Source organism: Dreissena polymorpha, chromosome 7 (assembly GCF_020536995.1).
Source record: "Dreissena polymorpha isolate Duluth1 chromosome 7, UMN_Dpol_1.0, whole genome shotgun sequence".
NCBI classification, from domain to species: domain Eukaryota; kingdom Metazoa; phylum Mollusca; class Bivalvia; order Myida; family Dreissenidae; genus Dreissena; species Dreissena polymorpha.
The window spans coordinates 5827600-5855006 of record NC_068361.1 but is presented as its reverse complement, the minus strand read 5'-3'; the positions used below and the strand labels follow the sequence as shown (position 1 = coordinate 5855006).

The 27407-nt window shown below is 34.2% G+C and overlaps 1 protein-coding gene across 4 annotated transcripts; it reads right to left on the bottom strand.

Moving 5' to 3' along the window:
• Window positions 1-2476: 2476 nt before the first annotated feature.
• On the bottom strand, window positions 2477-18589 carry LOC127836837 (uncharacterized). Of its 4 annotated transcripts, none has more exons than XM_052363455.1 (12): window positions 18410-18589; window positions 13714-13805; window positions 13233-13478; window positions 12910-13101; window positions 12347-12553; window positions 12007-12225; window positions 10954-11079; window positions 7546-7692; window positions 5691-5819; window positions 4025-4111; window positions 3474-3739; window positions 2477-2832 (listed from the first exon to the last, which is right to left on the bottom strand). In XM_052363455.1, exons 2-12 carry the CDS (start codon window positions 13778-13780, stop codon window positions 2722-2724), a joined length of 1797 nt encoding a protein of 598 aa, XP_052219415.1. In that variant the 5' UTR covers window positions 13781-13805; window positions 18410-18589; the 3' UTR covers window positions 2477-2721. The 4 variants fall into 4 exon arrangements, with proteins under 4 accessions (XP_052219415.1, XP_052219412.1, XP_052219413.1 ...); XM_052363452.1 differs by having other exon boundaries at window positions 4016-4111; window positions 18410-18588; XM_052363453.1 differs by lacking the exon at window positions 18410-18589 and adding an exon at window positions 13971-14060 and having other exon boundaries at window positions 4016-4111.
• Window positions 18590-27407: the final 8818 nt, after the last annotated feature.

Below are 27407 nucleotides of genomic sequence, written 5' to 3'. Positions count from 1 at the left end.
GGTGATTATTTGGGACGATAGGGGACCAATATTTGAGGTCAACAGGTCAAAATTCATAAGGCTCTTCACATGCAATTCGATTTTATTTTTGTTCAGGTTTAAAGGTCATTTCGGGTGTGTAAATACTCAGTTATTTTTTATCTGTTAAAAGCTACCCAAAAGTGAAATTTTAATCTAAACGATCACAATATTAAAGGCGGTCTTTCGGGTTTTGATGATTTTGTTTATGGATTGAAGTTTTTACCTGTATTATAAACAGATGGGCCACAACTAGTTGTTTTAAGGCATGCACATGACATGACAGTCGAAAACATTTGAAAGCCTTATCGTTTTCCGTATGAAAAGGTCTGGGGGTTTTCAAGCAGGAAAACATGCTTAAAGATTCTATATTAATTTAATAACGCATGGTTGAAATACAACATCGATGCAATTACAATATCATGTATGAACTGTACTCACACATATATTATAGTATTCTTTAATATTTTCCCCAAAATAAGAAGTTCAGAGTTCAATAATATATTCATCATTTCTACCTCATAGGTACATGTATTGAGGAACAAAACAGATAAGAGGTACGTTGCTCATGTTTCTTGTATTATTACTTGTCAGTGTGCCCTTACAGCTTCCCACTACATCGGATGCTTCGAGGACATTGTGGACTTCCGTATTATGACTGTCCAGAATAATAGCGGGCCTTTTACCAATCCAGAGCTGTGCGCGACTCTCTGCTATTATAGCGACTACGAATATAGAGGAACAACGATCAGTAAACAAGAGGGGTCAACACTACGATCAAGCATTTGTTTTCTTCAAGCAGAGTAACAAGAATTATTGTTCCCTTCATATAATATTGTGTTCTTTGAAATTGGCTCCATTTATATCAGTAAAACTCATTAAGCAAAACAGTGCACTGTTTGCACGAATAAATATATCGCAATGTCTAAATAGAGTTATTTCTCGCGATAGTTGTTTTATCGTATCGTATTAAAAGCTCGTATTATCTTCCAAAAGGCCCATAAACTAAGCTTCTGTAAGGTAAGATGACATTTTAAAATATTTTGAATTCATATAATAATGATTTACTTGTATATTGATGGAGATTAATTGTTGCAAAGAATAGATTTAATACATTTACACAAACAGAGTAAATTCTTGTAATTTATAATGTTAAATGAGCACGGATTATGATTTATAATAAATCGTATATAAATCAAAACTATTAAAATTTGAATTTGTATTTATAGTATCATATATTGAACATTATGTGTAAATTTTACATTTTGTTTAGTTATACAATCAATGATATGGTTTGTTGCACTTCCATGTATCTTAATGCAACGTGAAAATCCATTTCAGATTGTACACTGATTTCATACTTGTCAAACCCAATGTATATGAGTTCAAGGCTGTTTGGCATTCTTTTTGCTATAGTATGACACATGTATTTTAAGATGATAATTTTTATATATTATGTGTACAAATTTAAATTACGATAAAAGCCGATAAAAGAAAATTATAAGTCTTAGAATAGCAAGAAACGAAGAAGGTACAGTTGATAAAACAAAATAAATTCTGAATAGTATTTATATTTGTGTTATAGTCGGGCAGCAGTTGTTGGTGTGGAAGCATAAATCCGAAGCTGTGAGAAGACCGGATTCCGTATGTAACATACCATGTGATAGGGACAAAAGCAAGACATGCGGAGGAGACCGTAGGATGAGCGTCTTAAACATAGGAAGAAGTAAGATTGTGTACTTTTGTTATACGTGTTCAGGTAAAGGGGTAACATTTTGCACTTTAATTAGACGCCCCTCAGCTACGACGTCGTGGGTGTGTACCAGTATCAGAATCGCCGTCTTTTGTCTGTTTGCCCCTGTGTTTGTCTCTGTTACTGTCTGTAAACACACATTTATCCGACAAAACACTCCTACCCGTTTTCGGTTCGTTATGACATGAAGTTATGCCTGCTAGAAGAAGTACTCTTGCATTGAATAAATTCAACCATTTTTCCTTATTATATAAAGAGGCGTATTTGCAATTAGTTAAGTAAGCGTTTCAAATCAGAATTTTCTGTAAAATGATTTTAAAAACTTGCTACACAATATGTCATACGGTGTCAGGGTGTTCGTCAAGTCTTTGCCAAGCTCTAATTTAATCACTCGTACAACCTAAGTTATTAACTAAAGAAGACACCTGTTGTACAATATCAAGTCTTACTCTTTAAGTAATGTCATTTGTTTTTCCCTTTCTTGTGTTTTAGTTTAAATAGTAGCAAATGGTTCAACTATAAAAATAATCAGGTGCTCAGATGTTCGCAAGATTTTCCCTTTCCTCATATCTGTGTTTGCAGCAGCAAGGATAGCATTTTGTTCAACTATCAAAACCGTTCTAGGTTCAGATTAATGAAACGACTATTTAATGCGTGAACTCAAACAAGGGCTTACATTCGAGCAGCGACTTTAACAACATCATGCCCAAATTCTAAAGGTCTTCTTTAATACATCTGTATATTCATACACACAGAACCAGTTTTGATATATATATATATATATAACGATGCTTTTCATTTTATGATTTTTCGACTTATGTTTATATTATATGTTTTTGATGTATATCAAACAATTAACAAAATAATGAATGACGTAATTAAACAGGGACCTATGTTGTATAGGTCCCTGAATTAAACGATTGTTCTAAATTGATTTGAAATCATGATTCTTAGCCAATCAGCAATCCCTTCTCCTGCTGGCAAGCTGTCGGGAGAATCGCAACGTCATCAATGGCAATGTCTCCGAAATAACTGTTGCCAACTACCGCCTCAATAATGACCTACGAATACAAAAGTCGTAAAACATTTACTGTTGGTTAATGAATTAGTCTATTTCTGGATATTATAGTGACATGAGATCAACTGTTAATGTATGTATTCAGAAAAACATTCTATGGTTTATCTTTTTCTTTAAGAAATTACATAATTGTTCCATTCATTATAAAACTTAAATTTTAAATATGTGTAAGTACTATTGTATGAAATTGTTATTTTTTCAATTCCACGTCTAAAATGAGATAGAGTACCAAGCATTAGCATGTTTAGTTTGGGTAATTTCCGCGTACATCTTATTTAAAAGTGACAGCATATATTTATGGTCTGATTATGATACGAGATTTATCTTTGACCAACTTTCACATCTACCCCCTCCCGATCAATGGGATATACGTCGTTCATTGACATTTGGCACCGTATGCAGACACGGTACATTGGCTTATTTCCCTCACAGGTACACATTAATACAACTGGGTTATTATGGTAATTAGTTTCAGTATAAAATATAATATTAATAAAAATTACATCTGCAGACATGAATTCAGAAGTCAGTTTATTGATACCAAACACAAATTGCTTAAATAACATAGTCAAACGTACATCATTCACATTACATGATATTATTTAGCACTCAATAAACGAATACCTGATACTGCTCCAGAGAGCTCAGATTTACTGAAGCACCTTTCCATTCCTGCCCCTGGTCACCAGACATTCTCCACAGTAAAGACCCGGGCTTCTCACCATTCGCGGTCATGTACACACTTATGATCCCAATGGATAGCCCGTTCATGCTGTACCCGAACTGAAGGCATTTTTCCGTGAATGACGTAGAGCGAAGCATAGGGCTTATCAGCCAAGCTCTTTCGCCTGTTTTTCTAGAACCGCTAGTCCCGATGTACATATATTTACCTGAGTAAAACATTAATCCGCATTATAAATATATTAAATAGATTCCCTAAGATGACATGCACATGTTACATCATAGGATCTTTCTGTCTAACATAATTGGCTAATACAGCTGCGAATATTAATAAAATTAACAATTACTTGTAATCGTTTCACATCATAGAGTAAACCTTTGATGGTTAATATATGAATTGATAATTACAGTTAGTTCAGTCACTTTAAAGGTTCATTAATTTAAAAGTGCTTAAAGACCAATATGTGTTTTTCAATTTTACAAACCCCTGGCACCATAAGTTAGTGTCCAGTCAAAGTCATCACCGGACGTGACGTCAGTCCATGCACACGTGGAGTCAGATTCGAACGTGCAGTTGTAATCTGCATTAAACATGATGCGCCAACTGAAGATCTACGTTTACGATAGACATCGTGTTCAAATGGTAAAATAAAAACTAGAATATGTAAAAAAGTGCTTTATGGAGGTTTTACTGACATTTAAAACAAGCAGAAATTTGAAACACTATCGCACTATCTTAGGATAAGTTTTTAAACATAAAATCTAACTTGCAACTATGATTGTCTCAAGTTAGGCACTTAGGCCGACACAGTGTGTCGCTAAGGGGTTAAACCACTAATCCAAACGATCCTTATTTTTGCGCTGACCCTTCACTCTATTTTATCATTTTCAAATATATTTGCTATTTTCTAACATATGTAAATACTAAAAAAAAATTAAATCCTTTACTCATACATAAATTTATGAAAGATAGAGATTGGGGAGATATATGTCATTCGTAATGCTTATTTGAGTGAGACGTGACTTGTAAGTCCAACCCTCCTTGTCATAATAATTATTTGATTGTTTGGATTTTTTGTGGTTGCGGGCTGGAGAAACTTATTAAATGTATATATAAGCTTATGTTAAATCTAACAATTGCAGGAATGTTTGTCCGTCCATAACCAATATCCCGATAAGCAACTGCATACATATAACCCTTGTGTATTGTTGCGCACAGCCTGACATTCACGCAGCGAATTAATCGGTATCATAACATACAAATACGTACTACTACTACTACTACTACTACTACTACTACTACTACTACTACTACTACTACTACTACTACTACTACTACTACTACTACTACTACTACTACTACTACTACTACTTCTACTACTACTACTACTACTACTACTACTACTACTACTACAACTACTACTACTACTACTGCTGCTGCTGCTGCTACTGCTACTACTACGACGACTACTACTTCTACTACTACTTCTACTACTACTTCTACTTCTACTACTACTACTACTACTACTACTACTACTACTACTACTACTTCTACTACTACTACTACTACTACTACTACTACTACTACTACTACTACTACTACTACTACTACTACTACTACTACTACTACTACAACTACTACTTCTACTACTACTACTACTACTACTACTACTACTACTACTACTACTACTACTACTACTACTACTACTACTTCTACTACTACTACTACTACTATTACTACTACTTCTACTTCTACTTCTACTACTACTATATTCTTTTCTGTTCTAACACAGTTTACAATCTATTAATTTGCCTTTCATACACGCGAAACTTAACTGACACAAACTGCAACACAATTTTAGAATTCATTTAGCTGAGCCATTAAAAACGGCATAATAACATAATTCATTTAGCCTATAGCTGTTTAGACGTTTTGAGCCATGTATTTAGAATATCAAGACCAATTACTGGATCGGACAACCTTAATTGAGCTTTGTAATTAAAATCTGTACTAGGAAATAAGGAAATACGTATTTTTCATGACAGAACAACACACATGTAATTAACGAAAGAATTGTTCAAGTAGTCCGCCTAATGAGAGCATGCGTTAAAAGAATACTTAAAAATGTTCTATGAAAACAATGAAAAGGTAATTCGAACCAATGCAGCCTTGGTTGTATCCTCCGGAATGATATCCAGGCTCACACTGAGTACACATGATTCCATCAGAGAACCCGTCACATTGTTGTTGTCCAGAGACACAATGCGGGATGTTGATATGTCTGCAAACTAAACAAACGAATATTATTACAAGTAATGGCGATTAATAGGTTCAGATGTTGCGTGTCAAACGTTGAAAATACAACGTAGATCTTTTTGTATATCATAGTGGTAATTATATTTATATTTATATGGTATAACCTATATATTTAGCACATTTTCCATTCAAATATTTTAAACATATATATATATATATATATATATATATATATATATATATATATATATATATATATATATATATATATATATATATATATATATTGCATATTTACCAATTTACATCGTAAGAAATATTTATTTGTTAAAGAGATACTATATGTATGGTAAAAATATTTGTTATATATTTTCATTTATGTTTTCTATTTTTATTGAATGGTGGTTATTCCATCATGAACCCATTGTATTAATAGATGGTGATGTCACTTCGCAATTTTAGTCAGACACAACATCGTTGACCTCCACAAGGCATTTCATTCGATTGCTGACATACATCACAAAGGACGGTGTTCAATTAGTCAACTCATTGTTTCGAACACTCGACTTCTGGTTTTAAAGCGCGAGAACACGACACGATAGACGAAATCACGACACGAGGTGTTGCGATTACAATACGAGATAATAAAATAGAAATCATGATCTCACACTTTAATATCATGCTATTTTATCGTGGTCGAGTGTTTGTATATCCTACAGTAGGCTTGGAAATACGAGGGAAATGCATATTTCGAAACTAATCTCTAGATTTTGATCGATCAATTAATCAATCATTAATATAAGTCGTCTAAAGAACCGATGTCCAAATGTTGACTGCCAGGAAATACATATTATATCAGTTTAACAAAGCATTATAAAAATGTAAACACTATATCAACATAATCCATGAAAACCTCGATTGAAATGAATTTTATTCGTGCGCATTTGTTAGCTGTGAAGTACTGTTAACATTGATTACGTTGTATCAAACGTGTACAGAAAAGGAACCACCTCATCCAACCAAGCACACCTCAACTGCAGGACGGTTCGCCTATACCATTGCACAAATATTGGGAAAGGTATGATTCCTATTCGGACTCAAATGAGTATTAAGCGATACGAAGTAAGTAGTCTTCTACTTGTCGTCAACTGCAGACAGTTTTGCCGCTTGTGCTCAGCTCCCAGCTATTTTTATATATATATATATACATTCGTATTGTACGATTCAATATGACTGTGTGTGGTAAAATAATATTGCGTTTATGTTATAAAAGTTTATATTTGTATCGTAAAATATATTCGATATTGTATATTCACATGGATATTCTTAAAATAATTTAATTTGGATTATACAATGTTCATGTAGTTAAACTATTTTGTGTTCTAAACGTTCACATACTGTGAGAAATATTTACATAGTTATGTTTAAAAATATGATATTTGTGTTACATAATAGTCAACATGGGACAAAATTAACACTTGGTGAAGGTATAACGATTAAATACAATGTATGTGGCAAATATCGCATGACAATATGTTTTAAAGAGCTATTGGAATAGTAATTTGTACAAATATGTAAAACCAAATTAAGGCTTACTCAGCACAATAGCGCATGGTTTACGTCTACGAGACACTATATTATGCCACATGTCACTGAATGATAATGATCATGAATATATGTTTCACAAAAGGCATTTTATATTGAAGGAGTGTATTGTATACCAAGCAAGTGTTTTTCGAAACTGCAAAAAGGGATTACCTGTATTACACAAAGGGTCCTTGCTAAAATCGTATCCAGGCTTACAGCCGTGTAAGCAATGTCCGTTCTCAATATTGCAAGTTTCGTTGTTACGGCAATTCCCGGTGCAGAGGTAAGAGCAGTTTTCACCGTAGGATCCGACGCACGCTGAAAAATATGTGTGTAATATTAGTGTTGTCATATGCATTCATGTCTTGATACAGTAGTTGTGTGGTTTTATGTAAGAAGACGCATTCTGTTTACACCTCTTAAGTACTGGTCTTATGTATACTGCAATACTATCCTCGTTAAGCTTCTTATATAAAACCACTAAAATACATATCAACAACATTTTTATGTTCCGCATTTCAATCTGTCAGTTAATCACTCTGATTTTAGACTCCCTATATGTTTAAATATATTGTGTGATTATTTGAAAGCAAGACACAAGCGGTATGAACTGGAGGTAAGTAATTTTGGTGTAGTAAATGTGCGCGCAAAGTTGTTATCTAAATTTAACGTTGTTTTAATTCATTGTTAATTATTCAAGTTAAATGTGTGTTTTCCCGCAGACTGTTTATGTACTTTGTGAACACAGTAATCATTCACAAATTGAAATTCCAAGTTGATCAAGTTTACTTTACTGTACGCGTTAAATCCAATGTTTAAAGCTACATAAAGATAATACGCAACGTATTGCGGACTTAAAATGCATGCCATTAGGTCAGTTTATATGATTATATTTCAATGTCACTTCTTCGAAAAATGATTTTTTGTTATTTGTATTGTTTATTATTGGAAACTTGTTCTTTATTTGTATAAAGTAACGATTGGTATATCAATGTTGAGTAAATGTCAGCGCACTTGTAAAACAGTATAACGAAAGATTTAAATTGTTGACTGTTGTTTTTCGTAAATGTAAGCGTTGCAATATTAAACATATATATAGAATACATTAATTGTATGAGGTAGTGGTGTATTAGGATAGCACGGTGTTATATTGTTTTCTTTACCCATACGGATCTGAGATAAAATCCTCCTCGGTTCTTTTTTTCAGCAAGTTTGGTATCACATTAAATAAAATAAAATCGTATATTTCCAGACTTTAACAAACAACAACGAGTCAAGCATTTAAATACATGTAAATGTTGATAATATTTACATATTTTTACGGTTTAACAAATCAATTTCACTGACATGACTGAATAATCCATTTTCTGAATCTATGTTATAGAGTAGGTAGTCGCGCAAAAACATGTGTGAACGCGAATATCGGGAATAGAGGGTGACTTAACAGAAGACAAAGACGATGCTATGTGTTTACCATTCCATCAAAGAAAATGAGCTTTAATGTAAAATGATTTACATACGAATGGAAATTTCCGAGGGGTAGAATCACATAATGTTATGTTCGTTGTTCCTTTAATTATAATATTAAATGTCTGTTACACTGCCTTGCATTTTCACACATATAAGCGACCTTTGTGGGACTACAACGTGCCTATCAAAGTGGCGATGTTATCTTTCCGATGGGCCGTTACATCTTAACCATTCGCCTCTATAATTATGTTTATTTTCTTTTTTAAGCGTTTTGATGGAATGAAATTGCATCACTATTCGATGCTCACTATAGTATTTATTACAATGTCAGTATGGCATTTAAGAGCAAACAACTATTTAATCGTCAGTATGAAAATCACATATTAACCATGATTCAGTAAGAATACTCTAATTTTAAGCAATTATTCAGTACATACAGTTAATTGGTGAGGACGTTTAATAATGTCGAATGATGAAGACGATTTAAACCTCAGTATGATTCGAAAGAGTTAATAATTATAGTATAATATATTTTAACTGATATATGTCAGATTTATGATTAATTAATGTTTTGTTTGGTTGCTCGATAGTTTCTGCTTATAGTTCAGTGATCAAGATCAATATCGAAGATACATTTTACCCTTTGTTTTGTTAAAGTCTTGATTAAAATAAGATATATTTAAAAAGTTGGTTTCGAATAAACACTTAAGTTCGCTGTTTATGCATACTTCAAAACCTCAATATGATAATGAATACTTACAGATGAAAGTTAAACTGAAGGCATTACATATTAAACACATTGTTTATAACAACATTTTAGAGGGGCCAAGTGTCACAGTTACTGCTTAGTTGCAATAATTCAACTCTAAGCTTTATAGCCCAATGGGCTGCTTATAGTTGCAATGCGCTCTCTCTTGTCCATGGGTGCACAATGTTATCAACAATGCAAGGGTTAAGGAACACTGAAACTGCAAGAACTTATTAAAGTTTACCGATCTATACCACACATCCAAATGGTACCATTAAAGCAAGAAATAATTGATTTTATTGACTTAGGTTTTGTTTTGTACGCTGTATCCGCCATATTGGAAAATTGACCCAATATTGGTTAGGTTGCAGTACACCAATATTTTGCACGTCGGGTTATGTGCTCCAGCCTATCAAGTCGATAACGATGTGGTATTCGATACAGAATACACTGTTTCAAATTTAAACATAAACATATCAGCGAGAAAAGTGTGTTGAAACATCGTCGTGTTTTTATAGGGTGCATGCAAAGGATAACATCCGTAGGTTGTCATTCAGGTAAATTTAACATGTTTATGAATTTTATTCATTATTTTCCTCAATTTGTCTCGAACGACGTCCGTTTAGTGAAGCGCACGGATTCGCTGCGCTGAACTGCACCCATTTTATGAAGGGGTGCATATTGACTGCCAGAGCCGCCATAGCAAAAATTATCAAAGGCTCTGGGAGTCCGTTTATACGGACTAAGTTACTGCTATATGCATGGTGTAAGGCCTACATTAAATAATACAGTGTGACGCTGAAGAGTACGGTAACACGTTTTACCTGTTAGTCCCCATTCGAGCATTATAAACGTGGATCGATTGCCAAACAGAAACTCATTGCGAAAACGTCTTTACAAACCCACGCGATCATTTATATGTTCGGCCCCGTCGTGACAGAACACAATCTTCCCGACACTGCGCCATGAACCAAAATTTAATTAACACATTGAAAATTATATAGAAAATCATACATTTTATAAACATTAAAACTAAGTCATGTAAAGTTCTTGTTGCAGTTCGTCACCCCTCTACCAACCCGTGACTTTGCATAATGAATCATGGCGGCTGTCGTTGTAGTTGAGCTTGAATGATGCCTTAATGCCCTGTGCGATATTTTGTCGCGATATGCTCTAAGAAAGAGTATCTGTATGCGAATAATATACATTATATTTCTGGTTTTTGTTTGTATAAACAAGATACTATATGTATGTCTTATTATTGCTTGGAGGGGGACTTTCGCTTTGTTATACAGATCGCATATTAAAAGTGCGGCCGCTCGGCTATTTGGCTGAGGAGTAAGAGAAAAACGATATTTCACCTTTATCGCAACTTGCTGAAGTCCATCCAGGTAAGCAAGCACTGCAATCGCCTGTCGCATAATCGCACGTGTCCTTACAATGACATGATCGTGAACAAGCATCTCCGTATGTGCCTTTTAAACAATCTGGAAAAGGTTCGTTTTTGTGAATAATTCTCACAAAGTTATACCTATACTGCTATGAATCATGATTGTACTAGTTTCGTTGATTGACTACTTTCAGTGACCTTTTGCATGTTTATGCGTAATATTTACCTTTGACTAATAACATGCTAAAACATTTTATCAAATAATTGTAATTATATATATATATATATATATATATATATTATGTATTTAAAATGCATCAAAAAAGTATACACAGCTGTCTTTAATAACCCACGGGTGCTCTACATGTAGTTTGCAATTAGTTTTCAACATTTTGCACCACATCTCCAAAGTATACTAAATAATTCACACAATGCATTTGAATATAACAGCGTTTTTCTTTTATTCCAAAATTTAAATTAAAGAATGTCGATAATCTTGGTAAATAAGGTCAGACGTTTGATTATGAACAATATTTTTTGAAAAATTACGAGCGGTACTTTTCACCACATAATAACACAAACACTTCGTTACACATGCAACGGGTAGTATACCCTATTTGGAAACCACGGAGCGATTGAACATATCAAATGGAAAACCAGAGACCGATACAAACATTTCCCTAGGGAAACACACGCGCATAATTAAATGTATCTTTGTAAATTCTTCTTGCTCAATCCTTTCGAATCAGACATATTCGATGATAGATTTCATCTAAATAAAGGATACCTGTTCCGTACACATTTAACAGCCATATAAAATGAACAAGTATACTGGTTGTATGTGCATATATAATCAAACTTTTTAAATTAACATTGGTACAATGATACCCTAACTCAAACCAATTGGCTAATCGCGATGGTCAACGACAAATGTAAAGTTATAGATTGCACCGGAAAGTTGATAAAAATGTATCATTTAAATGTTAGTTTTATAACATACATATTTGCTTATGATCATACGTACCACCTGCATACACGTCAACTTGGCAAACAGTTAGGATGGTGTCAACGGTTGTACGTGCATGTTTTATGTTGATGATTCTAGCTAGTCTAGGCCCGTCAAACAAAACTATTTGTTGCATTGAAATCGTTAATATATTTTCTGGCGTTCCGTTTCGCGATTCACCCAAAGATGTATTGCTTATGCGCAGTTCAATATTTGTACTTTGGGAGGAGAGTATATCTACAAAAACAAACAAACACAAGTTTGTATTGTAAATGTGTACGAGACTATACTTGCAAATATTGTCTTTAGAGTGCACGAACAAATTATGCGTCGGGCGACTGGGCCAGCACATACAAACCTGTTCGTCCAAACACTTTAATCTGTTTCAGTAATTTTAAACTTCCTAAGTCAAGTTCCCACCACGGATCCGTTTCAAATGTTGTCGCGCTGCAGGCCTGGCAAAGCAACTGATCATTGAACCCTGCGTTCGTAAAGGTCTCAGCATTTATAGCATTATGCGCAAAACAGGTGCTATACGTAGATGACTGAGACGTTATGTTGACATCTTAAAACAAAAAAAGGCCAGATTGTATTAAGTATGAAATAAGAGTTGACGGAGATTCCAATTAATTAGAAGGAGGGAAAATATCTCAAAGAGGATAGGAGAATAATATCAAATTTTGCTGAATACAGTGTCAAATATCGTAAATAATTATTATCAGTACACGTGCCTTAGTTTAAATCTGTTGATAGAAAATAAAATACCGATTATGTAGAGATGAACAAGACAATTTGTTAGAAAACAAAAATCGCAAGTATCTTTGTGTAGATGCTTAGAATCGAAACGTAAAATCAAATTTATACATAACACATAATATTTTTTCTTATCAATTAACTAGTGGAATTCTAATAAAGTTTTACCTGGTTGAAATATTTCCACTTCGCATATCACCATAAATCCTACACCAGTGCTGCTGATAACAATCGACTGTACGTCCTGAAGTGCTTTTGAAGCGCTCAGTATAAAAGTTTTATTGGTTGCAGATATAGGATACGATTGCTCAGTTGAGGCGGTACTTTTGACAGCTAGATTGAGGTTGCGGAAATGATCCTCTGAAAAACAACTTTATTACATGTTTAAATGAACATCCAAATTCATTTACATCTGGATATAATTAAGATAAGGTTTATTTAAAAAAAATGGACTTTCATGAAAGTAATGACATAATAAAATACGTGTTTACCAAAACCGGTTTCAGATCGTGCATGCAACACGATGTGACTAAAATGGTAAGGTGTTTTTAAATCAATTGTTAGAGTTGCGGGCCGATTAAAACCAGCACAGCAGTTGCACTCGTCTGGTGAACCCTTTAAGCCGTCTATTGCATTGTGGGGATCATAGTTGTGGTTCATAAAGACTACAATTGTGCCACTATAAGTAACGCGAGCAGGTGTCTCCCTCCGATTTAAGTACTGTAGAAGTTCACGTCCTGAATAACAATGTTCAATTGTATGTAAATATATTTGCACATTCGGTATTGCAATATAGAAGATAAAATGGGATGACATACTTACTTATACATACACTATATAAAAAATATAGTATCATAATAAATTAATATAATGTGTTAATAATAAGAACATATTATAACAACATTACATAATAAATACATAAATAATTCTTTATGATAATAGCAAAATACAAATTGTTTCAAAAATACTTACCTTCACATATCCAAGTTTGGTTGAATGTAAAAAGTGTTAGAAATGTCCAGACATATATAGTGATCATTTTTGTTTATTCCAAATTAACAGATCTGAAATAAAAATGTGCAAATGCGTATTTATATTGTTTGCAGCAGCTATATTTGCTCATCAAAATCAAGGTATATGCTGTTTGTATTTGCTTAATCGAATGTTTATAAGTGTTCGTTTTGGTTTTCACTATTATTTAGTCAATTTAAATGATTATGGTATCTAACCAAACCTAATACTCTCTGCTGCTAAGAGCATCGTACGACTAAAACACTATTCAAGATAAATCGGGTACACATTATATTATATCCACACAGCACAAGATACGCTGCAGTATTATCGCATGGGAACACATGATGAAACTCATAAAAGGATACAAAGCTTACCAACCCTAAAATGTGCTATTGCTAACTACCTCTGAAGACTGAATTACAATAACATTGCATATCATTATGAACGGGATATGTTATACTACATTGTAATATACAAAGGCAACGTTTTTTCTCCTGTAAATCATAAGAGAGTTTGGAATTCGTGCAAAGCAAAACAAATATGGATGACAAAGAAAAATCGTTATATTTCAGTCGACATTGTTTATTAAAAACATATACAATGTTTTCTATCAGTTTACAATTTATAAATATGGAATTATGTAACATTTATTTACACGTAGAAATGGATGTAAATGCAGACGTATTGTTTACTTAACTTGTAATAAATAAGAAAGTTGAACGCATACATGAAACGTATTTGTTTAGTTGCTGATAAACAACACAAATGTAATAATTACTATATCGTCTTATATTTGACATTTCATACCAGAATAAACACGGATCAACACAGCACCTGCACGAACAATCGCGGAAATAAACGACAACGCCACGGAAGCAATACGGACCACACACGATCTGCGACGGACCGACAGTAACTTGTATTCAAGCATGTTAATTTTCGGTGATTTCATTATTCTCCAACCGCGAAGGTGAAATTTGGTATTCATAGCTTATACGTAAAGTATGTCCCCAAATTTGAACCATATTGTCAAAGTGAGCTTTCATCCACTAGCGATGAAAAACAGCCGCGACAAGAAGAACAAAGCTCGAGAAAGTAGATATACAACCATTAGCACATAAAAACTGTCGCTTAAAGGAAAAGAAGAAGTCCCAGTTCCTTTCAGGGAAAGAAAAGGTCATCATGACCGTATTGATCAAGGAAAACCCTATGTTGAACACGAAGAGAATTGTTGCTACTTCCGCAAGAATGAATTTGTAGTCGGTGTCGACCAAGGCTATGAAGATTAGGAAATGTCAATAGTTGTAGTACAAGAAGCTGAACCGAAGACATCGTACGGCGATTGTCCTAACGTCCAGTGCACACGCACAGTTGTGTAACTGGAATCGGTCGCCGAACTGCTTGACGATGCTCCTCCACTCATCTGGCGTTTTAGGACAGGGCATTGGGTCCTAGCTCATTCTGCAAGTATCGTATTGCACACCTGATGGATGAACTTGCATACGATGCTGAGTGCGACCCGAAAGTCATACATTAGAGTGAAATTCCTGTCCCATATTTTATTTGCCGAAATGTTTCTGCAAACGTAATGCCAGCCGTCAGATGCTTCTTGTTTTACTTCTTTCGATTGATTCCTTGCTCAATGCGTGTTAGTATCTCTTGGTATATTTGGTAGCCCAAATCTATTTCGCTTTTCAATTTTTCTGTCGAACCTTCGCTTTTGTACTAAAAATACGATTTTCATCCCGAGCGTTTTGCTGTTGAACTGGCATCTTATTTACATCAGCATGTCGTTAATTGTCATCTCAGCGCCCATGTTGCATCGTCGGTAAAACAGAGTACAACGTACAACTGCCGCCATGGTCCTTGATGGACAAGGGTCTAACCTTTGATCTCGGACTGTCAAGGACGCTCAAGAACGACTATGGTATGAATACAGCTGTCCAAGGACCCAATCAATACGGCAGTTACACAGACCACCTCAGATGCTGCCATCTTTTCGGATCTTCACGGATCTACACGGCAGTTGTGATCCAGCATCTATATGGGGCACAAAGTCCCAGTCCCCAATATAAACATGGATGTATATGGCAGTGCCGGACCGTCCCTGATCGATCCGAGACAATCCGTGGACTTTTGGAATGTGTGAGCGTCGACGGTCTTCCAAAGACAATTCATTCGGTGACAACACGGCGTCCACTCCGTAATCGGTCAATCTTTATGAATGATTTGGAAGAAAGCTTTGAAACCCCCATCAACAGTCGTTGCATATATTTTCGGAATATGACATGTTTTTTTTCAGAGAAAGGATTTATGAGCCACTTCTTAAAGTCAATTGCGTCGTCCACAGCAATCTAAAACGGATTAGGTTTATTGTCGTTCAATAATGGTCCATTATCGAGCAGTCCCAACACTCCCATATCGATGGTTTCCGTTAGTTCACTGGTGTTGAGCACCTGAGCATCACCGGCTGACCCATCTATGCATACTCCCGCCAAAACTAACTCGGCATTGACCAAGTTTATGAACATTTTGTAATTGCACCGCTTGCATCCTTCATGATTCGGAATCAGGAATCTGTTCTCGGACTGTCAAGGACTTACGCAAAAAACAAAGGCATAACAACAGTTTTGCCCGGACCCATCATGGCAGTTGACGGGACATCCCGAAAGCTGCCATCGTCGCGAAATGTAAAAGTCCACAACTGCCGTTTCGGCCTATCCGGACGTTCCAGGACCTGCAGGGATCGACACGGAGCTACGTAGTGGCTACACGGTTCACGTGCCGAATCGTGTCGCATATGTTTCTTGTAAATCTGCCATCTATATGAGTCTGATGCTTAACGCGTATACATATCGGGTAAGCATGTATTAAGTTAATGACTTCATAATATAACAAATGTGAAATTATGTTACAAAACATGACTGACATTTTCAAATTTGAGCGTACAGTTCTCCACCTTTTACAATAGAGATAGTTGAAAGCTGCAAAATACAAGAAAAATTAAGCATTGTATAATTCTCAAATAGTTCCGTGAAAACAGTAAAATTTGCATTTAACCGATTGAAATATATAATAACGTAACGTTTACATTCGGACATTTCTCTATTATGATTTTATGACAGTGACATATACCGTGACGTAGGGGGTACATTTTAAATATTTATAACGGCGAACGCACTGAGTCGCTTTAATACCTTGCGTCACTCAGAAGTATGGCTTTGCTCAGTACATTTGTTATACTTTTGTGAGATGGTCCAATCGGTCTGTAATAACGACTTTTCCTGTGTGCATACAACATACTGTTCAGTGTTATTTGCATAATATTGCGTTAATTTATCCATTTGTTGTACTAACATCATTTTCTTCATGCACATATTATTTTCTTCTTAGCGCTATGCATCATTTTATGCAAATGTGCCAAGCTGTAAGTACATTACTAAATTTCGAAAAGTCGCCTTTTTTAACATTCGGGATTATATTATGTGCATTTATCTGTTGAAAGGTATTCGTGTCATTGTTGTTGTGTATTTGCCACTATGTATTATTAATTTGTAAACGTAGCAACGTATCGTTTCGTTTGGTAGATTTTGTTTGTTCATTATGCTATGTGCATTTATCAAGAGATTATGTTCATACTTAATCCGTTCCGGTAGAAAAGTCTTTTTATTCTGTACACTCGGCATCTTGTACATTTATCAAGTTTACTACACTAACGTTATTGTTTCGTACATCGTACCCGTCTGGGCATTTGTCATTATGCTATTATCATTAATCAAGTCGGTTTGTGCTATGTTTATAATGTCATATAAAATATCGTTTCGTTCAGCATTTGTCATTATATTTTGAGCTTGTATAATACATGTCGATGCTTACGTGCACCTTAAATGTAAAAACATTCATTTTATTCCGGACGAAAAATGACGAAGAACCGTTTAGTACATCAAATCACAAAAGCGTCATTTTATCGATTGGGGCTAGTATATTGTGTGAACAGGAACTCAGCAATCAGTTGCTCCATATTAGTGTACTCTTGTGTCGGAGCAATTTTGCATGGAAATGGAGGAACAAAGACAAGCGAGCTCGGAAAATCAGCAATAACGATGTTTGATAACCATCATTAACTCGCCTGGTCAATATTTTGATTTTTTTAAACATTGACCTATGATTGAACGCGATCAAATCAAACAAATGATGACGCATTGTGTTTGCACGTTCATTTTTATCTGCATGGCATATTCCCCTTAACAAACCGACTCAATGAAGTTTGATTGTTCGGCGCTTTCTACTCTAGGAGTAACAGAATCCTAGTGTATTGCTTTGATCAATGTAAGTACCGTGTGCTTTTAAAATAAATAACCTGATAACACCCTTAAGTTGGAAAAAACTTAATGTAGTCAATTTATGTTGCTAGTGTGATCAAAATAAAAAATGCTTATGCTAGCACCCGCTTTATACTCAATAATATGTGTTTTTGCATTTCAACAGAATATTTTTTTTTACTTAAAATTGTTCAAACAATAACATTAACATGCTTACATCAAAAGTTTCTATATTTGTGCAATTAACAGATATCGTTTGAACTTTAAAAATTGATTGCTAAATTGATCATACTTTATTTGAAAATACGAATTAATTAAAAAATGAGTGTTACCTTTTATGCCGTTAGATGTTACATAACCCCAATGTTCTAATTCAAGTTTTAAAATGCGTTAATCCTGTGAAAACATACTATCACATCAGCGTCACTAACAAGTGCTAGCAAAAACGATAACATAATATAAGTTATATATATATTTGAATAACATAAACGCCTGTATAAATATAATATAAATTATGCGTGAAATGTCCCCGCGAATTTTAAGTCAACCATCTAGTAGGAAGTTAAACATTTTCTCATAAAATAGGGTCACCACTTATCTTCAATATAATTCAAGTATGGTTGTTATCCAGGACAAGAGATAACCATGACATAAATATATACGCATTCGTATAAACCTACAGTATATTGGGTTAATGGCTGTGTGTACTTTATCAGGAGAGGTTTGAACAACACAGACACTTCAATACATTTCTTCATGTATTATTCCTTATTTAATGTAGGTGTTACCTTGTTAAAAACAAGAAACAAACGTATCACTATTGGCTGAATCTTACGTTGCGGACTAAAATCAAATCTATCCGTGATCCATTTTGGTTCCGCCACTCAAAATAGTGCTTTACAATTCCATGCAAGTTGAGACCCGAATATCGGCACCTTAAAATAGTCGATTTTTTCATGTCATGGAATAACTCCTAAACGACATCCTTTCCGCGAACATGTCCAGTTTATTTAACAATACGTATGTTAAAATCGTAACGATACGTTTTACAACCAATGCGTATGTGAAAAATGACGATAATTCCGTAGAAGTACTAACGGAGTGTCTCGAGATGTCACCGAATGACTTCACACTTAAATATGATATGTGTTCGAATATATTATTGGCCTTTTACGATTTTTCGTTGACACGCACGCATGTCACGTAGGTCGTTTTTCAAAGATAGCGGGCAATGTAGAAACGAAAAAACGAATGATTGCGTAATTGGAAAATGACAATAGAAAACGGATATGCGGTTAGCTGAAACGTACTTCCAAGATATCATCGTTTTCGAGATTTCTCGTGAAGGGGTAGCGGACATTTTCACCACTTTATATGTGGCTGGGAACGCGATTTTGACTACTCCAGCGCTGACGTCATTTCCGACAAAAAGTTGTGACTACCGTTTCGCGCACTTTGTCAACCATTTTTTAGACATTAACAATAGTTTTATTTTTTAGTAGAACCTACAGCAAGATTGTTGAGTGCGGGGAATTAAAATTTACCGTTGTTCTATTGCTTTTTTATGGTTTTAATTAACCTCAGCTTATATAACAATGAATACTGTAGGGCAGATTGGCAATTGCTAATTTTCGGATAAACTTTCTTCGTTTGTCAAGATAGGTGTTTCTTAGTTTTTCAGTTTTTTTTCAAACAATATAAAAGTGTGTCTGTATTGATGGAATTTAATGTAAAAAAAGAAAGAACTACTTATATTGTGTAATTTATAATTAATCAATTTCGAACTTCCGATTGTTTGTAAAGATAGCAAACATCAAAGTAATAACATAATAACTTTATGGTAATTCTTTTAAAAACAATGCACTGTTCCTTAGGACCTAACTTTCACATTGCAGTAAAGGAAAACATGACTTTTTTGTTATGAGAATCTACGGTATTTCGCAAGGGCCAAATGTTGTCTTGCATGGATTACCTCTTACAAGCTTTAAAACGCCAGCATACGATGAGAGGAGCAAAACAAAACACGATATTAGACGCACAATCACGATTCAAAATTGAGAATATACTGGCGTGATCACGTATTGTTATTTCGTACCTTTGCATCGAATTTTCGCTAACCTGTCGATGTATATTCCAATGTCGATATTACGATACAAGATGCCTGGTATTAAAACCACAATCTTGTATTGTAATCTCGCATCGTCTTACCGTGATTTCATGAACTCGCACCGAGTTCTTGCAATTTACTGTCGGATTGTCGCTATCTTGCAACGTGATTTTTCAATTTTGAGCTTTGGGTAACAAGGCTTAGAACCCGAAACCACGATGCAAAAACACGAGTAACGATGCGAAATCGCGAAATAACAATACGATGATTTGCGAATACGATGCACGATAGCGACACACTGATTCAATATGCGTTACTATGTAATTCTGCAATCGATATTCATTTTACCCAGTACATGTTAACATTTAGATTACAATAATAAAATTACGAGCCTTCTATAACAACGCCGAAAAAGCATATACTATCCTAATCAACAACATTCGTATCGATTAGAAAGATAAGCGTTGGTTTAAGGCTCATAACTGTTTAAAAAAAACTTCCAACAGAGATAGAGGAATTTACAAATTGCAGTGGGATATTTACCGAAGGCCGAAGATAATACACAAACAAACATTTGATTCGATATGCAAACATAGAAAGTGTACTTCCTAATGGAAGGCGATTTTTCAACCTTTATTAATCATGCGACTATTTATGGAATTTAGTTTATCAATTATGCCCTAACTGTTTGGAGTGTTTATCGGTTTAGGAAGTTGAGTTTGCTCTAACTTTCATTGAAGTGTGCTTTAATCTCATGGTGTATTTTTCTGACACAATAATAACTTTTTAACGATGCTGCGTCAGCATCGTCTAAGTTATCATACCATGGAAAAATTCTTCACAATGACGAGCTATGTAAAAGACCGAGCCAGTCCGATTGAGATAGTGTCGATTTTCTAATCGGCATATCTCGCTTATTAGCATCGATAACATTCTCCAGCAGAGTTGTCGTTAACGCCTCAACATAGGGTACGACTAAAATGCGTTCATGACTCATATCGGCGGATATGACTGAAAAGTGCGGGTATGAAAAGATAATGGCTTTGTTAATGTATTTTCCTTTATTTTTGTTATATTAAAATCGTTCTGTGACAAAAATACACGTTGCTAAGGTGTAATGTTACGATTGAATGAATTTGAAAGCGTGTTTCACTGGCATTTTAAATTCAGTAACTCCAAAATAATATCCGCGAATATGAACGACCAGTCAGACCACCGCTTTTATTAAATTGCTCTATTTTGAGGCAGCCTTAACATATTTATCACATATTGTGAATTTTTAATTCAACAGTGATTTGTTCATAACAAAACTGTAAAAAACGCATAAATATTGCCTATATTCGTTCATATTTGCACTTTTCGTTCATATCAGTCATAAACGCATTTTAGACGGACCGCTCAAGGTCATACAACAATGGCGGCGCCCATGAATGTTCACATTCGTGTCAGAACTTTCTTACAGCATACATCGGCTTGTTTGGCTATTTAGAAACTGTGTGTGGGACAATCGGATGTAAACAAACGTCGCTTCAGGTAACGTTTTTGATAATTTCTTCATTATTTTAAAACCATTTTCAAAAACACAAAGACGAGTGCCCGGTCATTGTCAAAAGACACAACTTTGGTAAGTTTGCGCTAAATTAAGTAATTAATTTTCCAAAAAGTGCAACCGCGTGCTTGAAAACACACGAAGTGAAATGCTATGTGTGGTATATTTTTTATTTGATCAACAAAAACGTTGATTACAATGTTGTCGAGGGTTTAAAAAATAGGGCGGACATTGTAATTCTTCATAGAGAAGCTACATACAGTGTATATTTGCGCAAATACATCTGATTCGGAGTGTGTTTATGAATTCCTAATGATGCTATGTGTGGGACAAATTTTTAAAATGCTATGCGCGGTATACAAACTAAACTAGAGAATCGAAAGATTGACATTAACGTCAATAATATTTAAAGTCTGTCTGAATAACAAAAGTTGGTCAATAAACATTGTTGGTAGTGTTTTGCGCGCCTTAAATATGATAATCCTACGTTCATGTTAATCAAAATTATCATGATTGTCGATAACTTATATTCATATTGTGTTTACTTTTAGAATGCCATTTGTTTGAGAGCAGTGTGGCAGAGAGGTGAAAACACGGTCGGGGATCTCCATACACAAAGCCACCCACGCACGAACAGGAAAATAGTTCCGTTGGCAAACTTTTTCTTGTTTGTTTCTATAAAATTGATTGTTACAAAATGTAGAATTTTCAGTGAATTGTTACTGCCAACTAATTCACTTGTTTAATACGCAAAATCGTAAGGATTATTTGTGCAAGATATCATGAGAATATTATTGCAATAAAACTACAAACAGTTAGTTGTGTGTTTTTTTAGCAGGAATGTGTAGGCATTCTTTACTGTAACGATAGTTATTAAATAAGCATAAAGAGATCATACAGCATTTTGAAACAAATAGAAACTAGGATCAATAACATTTTTTTCTGGAAAATCATGTATTTGTATCTTAATCCTATTGAGCTATCTGATATATTACGCATGCTATTTTTTTAAGTTTAACAGTTTATTTAATTTGTATTTTGTTCTTTTCAGGGAGATTAAAGTATTTTTGGAAGCACCTTCAAGAGACGTAATGATATCTTGATCAATGAAAAGTTGTCATATACAAACATATAGTATAGTAAATGTTCCAAAGTTTAAATGACTGTTTGTTTTATTACCAGATGGTGCAAGTATTGCACGGAAAGAAAACAATCAAAGTAAACATTACATAAAAATTTGACATTTCAACAAATTGAACAACATTATATGATTTAATGTTAATTTCTTGGTGCAGTGGTAACAAGATCTTGCATCGCCCTTTCATGACCGGGGCAAATGAGTATTTTCATTAAACATCTCACACTATTTTCAGTTATTCAGATTTCATTTTAACTTGAGTAAATGAAGTATTGATGCAATTCAATATGTTTGTGGTATAATAACCCCCACAAGTCAAGACGTTTTGGCGATGATCATTTGTTATGACATAATTGGAGCATTCATATGTTTGAATAGCAAGATTTGCAAATTCATAAATTGACTGATTACACTTTCTTTGTGAATACTTATGTACTTCCTTATGTATTTGGTGCTTTTATTTCTATTGTTACATGTGCATGCTAGTTATAAATTAATGTAATTATTAATGACGTGTTTATTCTGATATACTGAAGATATTCATATGGAGATAATATTGGAATAGACCACAAACAAGCATTATTGGATTCGAAGATATTCATATGGAGATAATATTGGAATAGACCACAAACAGGCATTATTGGATTCGAAGATGTTCATCAGTACACGATTACTTCAGTATTCAATAATGTAACATTTGGTTAATTTGATGTATTTTCAGGACAGACTAAAGTTTATGTTCTAGTTTCTTACAAAACTGTGTTCAGATTAAATGCAGAACTGACGGGCAAATTCTTGTATACCACACATAGCATTTAAAAAATGTGTCCCACACATAGCAGTATAACATTTATATACACACACTCCGAATTAGATGTATTTGCGCAAACATACAATGTAGGTAACTTATCTATGAAGAATAACAATGTCCGCCCTATTTTTTAAACCCTCGACAATATTATAATCAATGTTTTTGTTGATTGAACAAAACATATACCACACATAGCATTTCACTTCATGTGTTTTCAAACACGCGGTTGCACTTTTTGGAAAAAAATACTTAATTAATTTTGCGCAAATTTAACAAAGTTGTGTCTTTTTACAATGACCGGGCACTCGTCTTTGTTTTTTTGAAAATGGTTTTGAAATGATGAAGAACTTATCAAAAACGTTACCTGAAGCGACGTTTTGTTTACATCCGATTGTCCCACACATAGCCGAAAAAGTCACGTGGTTCAGGCACCTTGATAAAGTGACATCTAATAGTCTTCTACTAAATGTGACCCTGCCCCGGGGGTCACAAAAATGAACATACGCTTAAATAAGGCCTGTTTTATGCAAACTTTAAAAATCTTCTTGTCCATAACCGTATGGCATAGGGCTACCCAATTTGGTATGTAGTGACATCTAATAGTCAAAATTTGTTCAAATTATGCTCCTTGGGTCAAATGTGACCCTGCCCCGGGGGTCACAAAAATGAACATATTCTTATATATAGCCTATTTTGTTCAAACTTTAAAAGTCTACTTGTCCTTAACCGTATGACCTAGGGCTACCAAATCCAGTATGTAGTGACATCTTATAGTTCTCTATTTAGTTTGTTCAAATAATGCCCCCTTGGGTCAAATTTGACCCTGCCCCGGGGGTCACAAAAATGAACATACGCTTAAAAAAGGCCTATTTTGTGCAAACTTAAAAAATCTTGTTGTCCATAACCAAACGGCATAGGGCTACCAAATTTGGTATGTAGTGACAACATATAGTCCTCTCCCAAGTTTGTTTAAATTAAGTCCCTTGGACCAAATTTGACCGTTCCCCTGGGGTCACAAGATTGAACATATGCTTATCTTGGGATATTTTGTGCAAACTTTAAAAATCTACTTGTCCATAACCATTGGGCCTATTTCAACCAAATTTGGTATGTATTATAATCTTAAAGTTCTCTACTAAGTTTTTTCAAATTATGCCCCTGGGGTCAACTTTGACCCTGCCCCGGGGGTCACAAAAATGAACATATGCTTAAATAAGGCCTATTTTGTGCAAACTTTAAAAATCTTCTTGTTCATAATTATAGAACCTAGGGCTACTAAATTTGGTATGTAGTGACATCTAATAGTACTCTACCAAATTTGTTCAAATTATTACCCTGAGCTCAAATTTGACCCTGCCCCGGGGGTCACAAAATTGAACATATGCTTATATAAAGCCTCTTTTGTGCAAACTTCCTGTCCATAACCATTGGGCAAATGGCTACCAAATTTGGTATGTAGTGACATCTTATAGTTCTCTACCAAGTGTGTTCAAATTATGCCCCTGGGGCCAAATTTATATAATAAAATGCCCACCCTTCTCACTTAAAGCGCCCAGTGGGACGAGGGATAGACAGAGAAAGTCACTTGCTTGAATACATTTCAACCCATGCGCATTGCACGCTTTTTCACATAAAAAACAGTGAAGCGATACAGGGCCATCATGGCCATCTTGTTTCTGGTGCCTCGGGATCAATGACTCCAGCAAATTCTTGATGAGAATTGAATACAGCTTAAGGCGATGCTAGGGGGCGTGAGAGATGTTGCATCTTCCATTATCTCTCATGAACTGACCCAATAATACCGAGTCAGCAATATTTGACTTATTTTTGGTTTTTTTGCTCTGACGAGGGATCGAACGATTTCAGAATCTTTCTAAAAGCCTAGTGGCAGAGTGTCGTCTTTGATTGCAGGAGGATGTGCTGCGGATTTGATCCCCAGAAGCGACACTGAAAACTAGCCAACTTTGTTATCTAAAAGGCTGCTAAACCTGATATACTAAGATAATGTGAATTTTCTCTCACATGATGGTCATCAGTTATATTATTTAAAAAATAACAGCAGTAGTAAACAATGTGACAATAATTAATGAACGCATCTTTCATTTGACTTTGAAACTTTGAGTTTGACATGGCCTAGATTGAAATATGTGTCTTGACTTTGGGTCAAGTTTCCCAGGGGAACTACGTCCCCTTTTTGTTCTGTACCAAAATGGTTTCGTACCCATTTTTTTTTTGTAGCCAATTTTTATTTTGTTGCAAAAAAAATGTTCGTACCCAATTTTTTTTCGTACCCAATTTTTTTCGTACTCTTAATTTTTTTCGTAACCAAATTTTTTTTGGTATAATATGCTTCGTTCCAAAAATTGTTGTACCAAATTTTTTTTTCGTACCCACATACACAATTGTGATGATGTAGATCAACTTAAATTGATGCTTGTATATATCCATCCTCTTCAAAAGTATCGACACACCAGTACTGTCAGTACTTTGATTAACCATGGTTTACATTCGATGATTTATTAATTCGATCATTGAGCCTACATGTTTATCTTGACATCACAGTATTTACATACAAAACTAACGATGATGACATCAACAGGTTTCACACATCAAATAATATGCACTTATTTTATATGATACTTTTTTGTGAAAGCGAATTTTAAAAATCTTAAACACGAGTTCGAAATGTACCCCAAAAGAGAGTTGTTTGCTATATTCAATACCACTTTACTTCTATTTTTTTCTACAAAATACATAATATTATTTAGATAAAAGATATTTCTTTTTAAAATGAACATGATCTTGGTCTGTATTGGAAAGTAAGTAAAAAGTAGTATCTGCCTTTAACGATTATGTCACAACATGTCAATATTCACATAAAATGCTTTGTGATACTATTTTTGTTTTGTGTAATGATTAGTTTATCAATTTATAATTTGTACAAACAATTAGAAAATATCAGTAATATACATTTATTGCTAAACTTCTCATATAAACTGTATATTAGTATGCACGGTGTGCATGGAGACCACTCTTGAATATGAATATGCCATTCGTCAAACAAAAGCATATTTCGAAACATAAAATAAAGATACTTTTTAAATGATTTTCATCAATTTATAAAAAGATTGAAATAAAACAATATATATATAAAACAACTCATGACATACTTCATTAGCATAAATAAATATAAGCCTTTATTTTTTATTCTTTAATTATTGTAATGTACATGAAAACTGCTACGTTAATAATTTTAGATGGCATTGATTGTTTATTGCTACAGTTTAATTATCATTTTTTTACTAGTAGAATTATTGTGTTGGAAAGTGTTCATAGTAACGTGCATATGTATTATTATTATAATACCAAATATAAATCATGATGTTCCATACATGTCTTTATCTATAATGTATATAATGTTTCATTCTTATATAGTTGCATTTTAAGTGTACAATACAGGTTATTTGGGTATTGTAACTAGTAAAAATATGTTTATATGTTGCTTGTCAGTAAATTATCAATTACAATAAAATGTCCATACTACTACAAATTGGTAAACTAACATTGCTCCAAAACAATGTCCATATGCTTAACTTATGTTTGCCTGTTTATTTTCTAAATATTAAGTGCATTATTGACTATTTACCATGACACATACACAGTGTATGTACCCATATATTATGGATCGCAAACACTGCGATTTAAAATCAACAACTGTAACAAGA

Coding starts and splice junctions, on each gene's coding strand:
- LOC127836837 (XM_052363452.1), bottom strand. CDS start 13,780: ATGATCACTATATATGTCTGGACATTTCTAACACTTTTTACATTCAAC. Junction 11,080..12,006: donor AGTTGACGTGTATGCAGGTG/GTACGTATGATC, acceptor AACCTTTTCCAG/ATTGTTTAAAAGGCACATAC. Junction 3,740..4,015: donor ACTAACTTATGGTGCCAGGG/GTTTGTAAAATT, acceptor TGTTTTACTCAG/GTAAATATATGTACATCGGG.